We start from the raw sequence: 9,403 nt of genomic DNA on the forward strand, positions 1-9,403 counted from the left end.
GGGGTGACCGAGTCGGGACCGTTGCGGGCTCGCCGCGTCCTGGGCGCGATCGTGCGCGGGGTGGACGCGGCCAGAGCGGGCCGGACCGTGCGCTCGGGCCGGTGCAGACGTGGGGTTCGTGCCCAGCGTCTGCCCCGGGTATAAAGCCCGCGAGGGGCGCGTTGTAATGGCTCTGGTGACGAGTACGAGCTCGTGGAGTTGGGCGTTGTTGCGCCGGGAGAAAACCACCGTGCCCCCTTGTCCTTCTTCCTCCTCTGATCTTCTTCTTCCTTGTGTCATTCGAGTGCAGCAGAGAGAGATAGAGAGAGAGAGAGAGTGCTACGGTGAGAGAGAGAGAGCTAGGGCAAGGAGCGGCATCAACAGACACTAGTAGGAAGCCTATGGGCTCTCCATGGCTGCTGCCACACGTCACCGAGGAAAGCTAGAGGAGCAGCGGAGGGCGGCGGAGCTGGGAGATGCGGTGGCGACGGCTGGGACTCCCACCGCCCTGGTGGCCGCCCGCCTGAGGAGGCTGATCGCCGCGGCCGCCGCCGCGCTCGTCGTGGACAGCAAGCACATGCGCGCCCTCAGTGCGAGCCCGCTTGTCGAAGGCTAGCTCCGCAAGCACGAGGCGGATCTGGCCTGGGCGAAGGAGGGCAGCGGGACGGTGGATTGGATGATGGCGGCTTGGAGCTCAAACTTCTTCCCGAGACCGTCCAACATCTGCAGTGTCAGGGTACGGTCTGTTACCGGTTCACGGACGTCGGCGAGGGCGGCGGCGAGGCCTTGGAGACGGCGGCAGTATTCGTTGACGGAGAGATCGCCGCGAACGCACGCCCGGAATTCCTGCCCGAGATTCATAGCGAGCTCGGCCTCGTTCGCGAGGAAGTATTCGTGGAGGCGCTTCCAGATGGTGAGGGCGGTGGAGCCGGCCGGCGCGACGACGTCGAGGAGAGCCCCTTCCACGGTGGCGAAAAACCACAACGCAATAGTGTTGTCGTCGTCACACCACTGCGGGTTAGGTCTGCATAAATCTTACTCCAGGGACTTGTTGCGAGTCCATTCTATTGAGATTAAACCCGACGTCCTAGTACACATTAGCGTATGTGTCCGAGTGGTACAGCATATATGATACCGAGTAGGATTAGTATTACTAGTACAAGTCGGTTAGCTACTAGGCTGTCCTATGCATATATATATGCTTGTACCCTGCCCCTTGTACCACAACAAAAAGCAATACAAAGAAAAGCCAGGAGCGACACGCCCCTGTGGCTATCACCAAAATCTCCCAATCAGTTTTTTCCGTTCGCTGAAGTTACGTGAGTTCTCGCCGAGCTATCCTGTAGATCGATTACACCAGCAGTATACGTACGTGTTACGCTGACGAAGCTAAGCTAGCTTCGCGTGTACAGACGCAAGGATCAATCCAGCTACCTGTCTGTGTGCTAGCTTAGCACGTACACGAGCGTTATTGTTCCTGGGGTTTCGGACTAGCGTTCAGAAACCAACAATTGGTATCAGAGCCTTGACGATCTACGATCTACGATGGGGGACAGCGACGCTGAGTCGGTCAAGTCCGGCAACGGCGGTTCCAAGGCGAATAAGAACGGCGACAAGGTGAAGAAGGGCGGCAAGTCAGCGACTAGTGGTGGCGGAACGGGCGGTGCCAACGTACTGGCGCATCGCAACATCCCCATCCAGTACCCGATGCTCACCGACGCCAACTACGGCGTGTGGGCAGTGAAGATGAAGATCATTCTCCGAACCCTACGAGTGTGGCAGGCCATCACGGACGACGGCGTCGACGAGGAGTGCGACGAAGGTGCCATGGCCGCCATAGCCCAGTCTGTGCCAGATTCCGTGCTGATGACATTGGCGGAGTTCGAGACAGCAAGAGAGGCGTGGAACGCACTCAAGGAGATGAGGATCGGAGAAGATCGCGTCACCAAGGCTCGGGCACAAGTGCTGAAGCGCCAATTTCACAAGTTACAGATGGAGGAAACTGAATCGGTGAACGACTATGCCATGCGTCTGACTACTTTGGTGGGAGAGATCCGCGCGCTTGGTGCAAAGCTTGAGGAGACCGAGATTGTGGAGAAGTTTTTCAGCTCAGTGACTGATAAATTCACGTACATCATCGGCACGCTCGAGCAGCTTTACGACATCGACGACATGACCATAACGGAGGCGATCGGACGCTTACGGACATGGGAAGAGAATGCTCGTGGCTGTCGGAAAGGCAAAGGAGGAGGTGGTGACCAACTCATGTACTCGCGCGCAGATTGGGAGTCCCCAAGTAGTAAAGGAAGGCGCAACGTTGGCGAAGGCTCAAACAACGCAAAGAGCGGCGGACAAACTGGAAAAGGCAAAGGAAAAGGCAAGCCACAAGGTCGTGGTAAGGCGGACCGATCTAAAGAGCGGAAGCCACGGAACTTGGATATGTCCGAGGTCAAGTGCTATAACTGCAACGAGATGGGTCACTTTGCGAAGGATTGTCCGGAGCCTAACAAGCGGGAGATCAAGGCAAATTTGGCGAAGCAGGAAGACGAACGTCCAGGTCTTCTGATGGCCGAAGTTTGTGATCTCGTCCAAACAACGGTTGTGAAACCGAACCGGAAGGTGCTACTTCATGAGAAAAAGGTAACACCAAAGTTATCCGGGAGCCAGAACGTGTCGTGGTATCTAGACACAGGGGCCAGTAACCACATGACGGGGTGCAAGGAGAAGTTCCTCGAGCTAGAATATGATATTCAAGGCTCGGTCAATTTCGGTGATGGTTCAAATGTGGAGATTTGCGGGCAAGGTTCTGTCCTCTTCGAAGGTCTCACAGGAGAACATCGCATACTCACCGGAGTGTACTACATCCCAAGGCTTCGCAACAACATCATCTCTATCGGGAAACTTGACGAGAATGGATGCAAGGTGGATATTGAGAACGGAGTGATGACGATCTTCGACAACCTCCGAAATGTGCTAGCGTGTGTGAATCGCACACGGAACAGGCTCTATATCCTCAACCTCGATCAATCTCAACCGGAGTGTTGGCTCGCCAAGAGTGATGATGATTCGTGGTTATGGCATGCTAGATTTGGACACGTCAACTTCTACGCCTTGAAGAAGATGTCGAAGATGGAGATGGTATCTGGGATGCCGTTTATCGACCATGTTGATCGAGTATGTGATGGGTGTTTGGTTGGAAAACAGCACCGCAGGCCGTTCCCTACTCAGTCTACCTATCGTGCAAGTGATGCACTCGAGCTGCTCCATGGTGATCTATGTGGCCCTATCACCCCAGCAACTCACGGAGGAAAGAAGTATTTCTTTCTAGTGGTAGATGACTACTCGAGATATATGTGGGTCGTTCTCCTACGGTCTAAAGATGAGGCGTTTGAAGCGTTCAAGAAGCTGAAGGCTGCAACGGAGATGGAACACAAGCTGCAGGTTCGCGCTCTACGGACAGATCGCGGCGGAGAGTTTACGTCGAATGAGTTCAACGACTACTGCGAGAAGATTGGCATAAAGAGGTTCCTCACGGCACCTTATACGCCGCAGCAGAACGGGGTTGTTGAAAGGCGCAATCGAACCGTTGTTGACATGGCGAGAAGTTTACTCAAGAGCAAGAACTTGCCGGGGACTTTTTGGGGAGAAGCTGTCTCGACAGCGGTTTATCTTCTCAACCGGGCTCCAACGAAGGCGGTGATCGGAAAGACTCCGTATGAAGCAATTTACGGACGGAAGCCGAATGTGTCTCATCTACGGACATTTGGGTGCGTGGCGCATGTGAAGACGGCGGAGCCGCATCTCTCAAAGCTTGCCGATCGTAGCACCAAGATGGTGTTCATCGGATACGAGAGGAGTTCCGGCACCAAGGCATACCGCTTCTACGATCCACGAACGAAGCGTCTACGGATTTCACGCGACGTCGTGTTTGAAGAAAACCAAGCGTGGAATTGGAGCGCAGCAGCCGACGATGCTCCAAACGGTAACATATTCACAGTTGAATTCCCAACTGATGATGATGTAGGGGAGGAAGACCAGGTGGTTGGAAAGACGCACAACCAAGGTGACCGCAACGGCAGTGATCACCATGGTGCCGACAACGACGACGACGCGCATCGGTCGCAAGGTGATAGCGACAACGACGCGCACGACACGGGTGGAGATCTCGACAACGAGGCGCATAGTGATGATGACAATCAAGATGATGGTCACGATCACGACGACTACGCCGACGACGAGGATGCCAACGACCTGGCATCTACTACGCCCGAGACTCAACCATCCTCCTCAAGTGCATCGACGCCGACACAATTTGTGTCGCCTCCTTCGCAAGCCACAACGGATTCTTCCGGGCCTCGTCGCTACAAGACCCTCAAAAAAGTCTACAAGTACGCAAAGCCAGTTACGCTTGAGTACTCCGATTTGTGTTTACTTGGAGTTGAGGAGCCAGCGAACTTCGTAGAGGCGAGCAAAAGTTCAAGTTGGATGCACGCCATGGATGAGGAGATGAAGGCGATAGAGAGCAATGGCACATGGACTTTGGTAAACCGACCTCCGAACCAAAAGGCGATAGGTTTGAAGTGGGTTTACAAGTTGAAGAAGGACACGAAGGGTGCCATTGTGAAGTACAAGGCAAGACTCGTTGCGAAGGGCTACGTACAACGTCAAGGAGTTGACTATGAGGAGGTGTTTGCACCGGTTGCTCGAATCGAGACGGTGAGAGTGCTCCTAGCTTTGGCAGCACAAGAGGATTGGAAGGTTCATCATATGGATGTGAAATCCGCTTTCCTCAACGGAGACCTTAAAGAAGAAGTGTACGTGGAACAACCCCTCGGCTACGAGAAGAAAGGCGAAGAAGGGAAAGTTTACAAGCTCAAGAAGGCACTTTACGGGTTGAAGCAAGCGCCAAGAGCTTGGAATGCAAAGTTAGACCGAAGTTTGATCTCGCTCGGGTTCAAGAGATGTCCCCTCGAGCACGCGGTCTATACAAAGAACTCCAAAGGATCAAACCTGCTAGTTGGAGTTTATGTCGACGATCTGATTATCACCGGAGATAGCGCACAAGAAATTGAACATTTCAAGGCGCAGATGAAGAAGAAGTTTAGCATGAGCGATCTGGGATTACTTAGCTATTACTTGGGCATTGAAGTGAAGCAAAGCTCCGGAGAGATTTCCCTATGTCAATCGGCTTATGCGGTCAAGTTATTGGACAAGTGTGGCATGACAGATTGCTACGAGACACAAGCTCCAATGGACCAACGCCACAAGTTGAGCAAGCGTAGCTCAAATCCGCCGGTGGACACCACAATGTATCGAAGCGTTGTGGGCAGCCTAAGATATTTGGTGCATACCCGACCTGACTTGGCTTATTCAGTCGGGATTGTGAGTCGTTTCATGGAGAATCCGACAACCGAACACATGAGCGCGGTCAAGCAAATCTTGCGCTATGTGAAAGACACTATTAATCTTGGCTGCACGTACAGAAAGGGAAATGAAGGATTGATCCTTCGTGGATACTCAGATAGCGACATGGCAGGTGATGTGGATGACCGGAAAAGCACAACGGGTATGATATTCTACCTTGGCCCAAATCCTATCAGCTGGAATTCTCAGAAGCAAAAGGTGGTTGCGTTGTCTTCATGCGAGGCAGAATACATAGCGGCAAGCACAGCGGCTTGTCAAGCAGTGTGGCTGAGAAGACTCCTAGCTGATCTTGCAAAGCGGGAGGTGCAGAAGGTGTCATTGAAGATCGACAACCAAGCTGCAATCTCATTGTGCAAAAATCCGGTTCATCATGAGAGGAGCAAGCACATCGATACCCGGTTCCACCACATCCGGGAGTGCATTGAGAAAGGTATGATCGAGGTTCAACACGTGAACACGAAAGATCAGCTTGCCGATATTCTCACGAAGTCTCTTGGGCGACAGAAGTTCTTGGAGATGCGAGAAAAGATGGGCGTCCAAACCGTGAAGCGAGGACGTCATGTTTAAGGGGGTGAATATTGAGATTAAACCCGACGTCCTAGTACACATTAGCGTATGTGTCCGAGTGGTACAGCATATATGATACCGAGTAGGATTAGTATTACTAGTACAAGTCGGTTAGCTACTAGGCTGTCCTATGCATATATATATGCTTGTACCCTGCCCCTTGTACCACAACAAAAAGCAATACAAAGAAAAGCCAGGAGCGACACGCCCCTGTGGCTATCACCAAAATCTCCCAATCAGTTTTTTCCGTTCGCTGAAGTTACGTGAGTTCTCGCCGAGCTATCCTGTAGATCGATTACACCAGCAGTATACGTACGTGTTACGCTGACGAAGCTAAGCTAGCTTCGCGTGTACAGACGCAAGGATCAATCCAGCTACCTGTCTGTGTGCTAGCTTAGCACGTACACGAGCGTTATTGTTCCTGGGGTTTCGGACTAGCGTTCAGAAACCAACACATTCATCACCCTCCTCTCATTGGCAGCCAATTCTGATACGTTTGCTAGTCAGTTCATCCATAGCTATCTTGCAGAGTTGCATACTTGCATAGTTCACTTGGGCCTAGTAGCCTCGCCTGAATAAATGTTCTGGAGTGTTTTAGGTGCACACATTGCTGGAGCCGTGTGGCACTCCTAATAGTCTCAAGCATACCCCAGTAAAACATTAGGAGTACATTTGTTGGTTGAAGTACCAAGATATTTGTGGAACTTCACTGAAGGAGTAAAACATTTCCAGTAGCAAGATTACAGTAAATTTTGTGGAATTTCACTGCTTGAGACCATGTTAATAGTGATGCTTGTGCAGTACCAAGATTCAGTATCAGTAGCCGAGTGTTGGTTGAAGTGACTGTTCAATTGTTTAGTGTTCATTTTGTTATCTTCATTTCAAAAATTTATCTTTCCATTCCTTCTTACCTGTCCTTCATGTAGAGACTATACTGCTTTACTTCAGATAAGTTTTATTTAAAACCAAATGAATTAGGAGTTGCATCCTTTTAATTTAAAGATTAAGTGCCTAATTTAAAGTTTAATTTCCCTGTAGATTTTGAATGTCTTTTGCTGGTTCTCTACCAGAAAACACACTACTCCACTTTCTGGTGATACTTATCGGGTGATCACAAGATATAAATCCACTATTACCAGTACCATTATCTGGTGATCACAAAACCATTTGAAAATGATCAAAATGTACTCCTTTTAGTTAATGTAGAGTACTGAAACTGCGAAAATTCAATGGCGTGCTCGAGCACGCCCGCTCACGATATCTTCGGTCGTCCAACTCGCCGCGGGATATGAGATGACGCGGTATTTCAGGGGACGCACACAGGGTAGTTAATGCGTACACTTGGACGGATACACGAAGGTTGTACAGTTTGTGTAAACGGTCGTGCAGGACAAAGCGACGGCGTTACGACACTGTACCAACGTGGGCCGTAGGCACAAACGGCATGAAAACCTTGGGATCCTTTTTCACTGTCTCCCAGCCGACGGCAGCCGCGTCTACGTCGACGGCTGCTTCCTCCACTACGGGAGTGTGGATTTTGTCTAACCCATTGCGCGCACAACCCATATCCAGTCCATCCATCTTGCATGCAAGTCAAATCAGCTGTCCTACATGCATGTCAAATCAACACTGCTTGTACCTCTCTCTTCTCTCTCCCAAACAAACCCATCATTTTATTACCTCTTTGTAAACTTAAATCATTTATACCTTCTAAACCAATATTTCAACTTTATTACTTTTTACATATTTGAACTTTTGATGCAAAGACCTTTAGAACAAGACCAATGTTGAATATATTTGAACTAGTTTGAAAATTTTCATCAAAGTTCGATAAACTTAGATTGCGTGTGGCTCAAACAAGTTCCATGTACCCCACAAAAAAGTTAAGGCAAGCTGTTTATAAAGTTCTTTGGTTTCAAATACATTTTCTAGCAAAGTTCTTTAATATTTCTAACAAAGTGCAAACCCACGGTTCAAAAAGTTCTTCACCTTCTGATTCTATTTATTTAGCACTTTACAATAGAAGTGAGAAGTTCTTCACTGTTTTCAGCAAAGTTCTATTACAGTTTTAGTTAACAAAAATGTGTTTAAAAACTATCCAAGACTGATCTTGTTCTAAAGATCTTGATGTCAATAGTTCAAATATATTAAAAGTTCCATGATTATAAAGATATGAATCATCTAAATGTCAGAAGAAAACTAGAAGTAATAAAGTTTGAGGAGAGAAGAAGGACACTGTGTACGCATGCATGTGTCAGACTGTGGTGATGGAAAGGAGAAAAAGAGGGGCATGCACATGCAAATGGCTCAGATCCTATGTTGCTGCTGCGGCTGAGATATGCGCTGCGCGCGCAACTAGTTAGGATTAGCCTTATTCGCCACTACGGCGCCGGCAACTTCACCGCCTCCTACGCCAGCGACACGTTTCTGTGCTCAAACGACACCGCACCGGCAACACCGGCATCCGCTGCCGCGGCGGCCGCGCTGGTGCGCAACGTCACGGCGACCGCGCCGGGGGCGAGGGGGTACTACGGCGAAGCCGACCGGCGCGCGGGTGTACGCGGCGGCACAGTGCTGGAAGTCGCTGAACGCCACCGCATGCGCGGCGTGCGCGACCGTGTGGGTCCGGCAGTGCCTTCCCGGCGCCGCCGAGGGGTACGGGCTCGACGCCGGTTGCGTCGTCAAGTCCTCGACACAGCCCTTCTACCTGCCGGCCAAAGCCGCCGGAGTACCGCACACATTCTTGGTCTTACCTACCATTCTCGGTCCAAGTGTCATGTCTGAATTCTGCTGACAGCAATAACGCATTCACATAGTGATATTTCGGGTTTCAGAGCCTGAAACAGCAAAATAAATCGTATGAAACGCCATGAACAAGGTGAAGCTCTTTAGCCAGGTGCAGCACAAGAACCTCGTCAAGCTCCTCGGGTGCAGCATCAGAGGGTCCCGAGAGCCCCCTCGTCTACGAGTACCTCTGCAACACCAGCCTCGATCACTACCTCTTTGGTAAGAAAAGAAGACAATCCCTGCATTCTGAAGGGAAAAAAAATCATACTTCAAATAGTAGATTTCCATTCTAGTTGATCTTCCATGCTTGGTGATGCAGACGCTTTCAAGAAGAATGCGTTGGATTGGGAGCGGCTGCCGGAGATCATCCTCGGTGTGGTGGAGGGTTTGTCATACCTCCACAGTGGCTCCGAGGTCAGGATCATACATAGAGACATAAGGCCAGCATGCAATGTGATGTTGGATGAGAGGTTCAGGCCTAACATAGGCGATTATGGCCTAGCGAGGAACTCTGTAGCGTCATCAGCTGAGGGACTGTCCCTCATGTCACAGGTATATTCTCCCATTTCCCCTCTTGTCAAGTACTAGTGTACTGTAGCATTTCAGACAACCCGATGCTGACATCCTTCCATCTTCAGATATGGAA

The 9,403-nt window shown here is 50.4% G+C and overlaps 1 protein-coding gene across 1 annotated transcript; it reads right to left on the reverse strand.

Annotated features, from left to right (window-relative positions):
- Positions 1-591: 591 nt before the first annotated feature.
- Positions 592-1,105, reverse strand: LOC147974371 (uncharacterized). The gene is made up of 2 exons (XM_087520023.1): positions 1,101-1,105; positions 592-1,003 (listed from the first exon to the last, which is right to left on the reverse strand). Exons 1-2 carry the CDS (start codon positions 1,103-1,105, stop codon positions 592-594), a joined length of 417 nt encoding a protein of 138 aa, XP_087376149.1.
- Between the last annotated feature and the right edge of the window lie 8,298 nt (positions 1,106-9,403).

The sequence above is a fragment of the Triticum urartu genome, chromosome 4A (genome assembly GCF_056163025.1).
Source record: "Triticum urartu cultivar PI428250 chromosome 4A, HENAU_Tu73, whole genome shotgun sequence".
In the NCBI taxonomy this organism is placed as follows: Eukaryota; Viridiplantae; Streptophyta; class Magnoliopsida; order Poales; family Poaceae; genus Triticum; species Triticum urartu.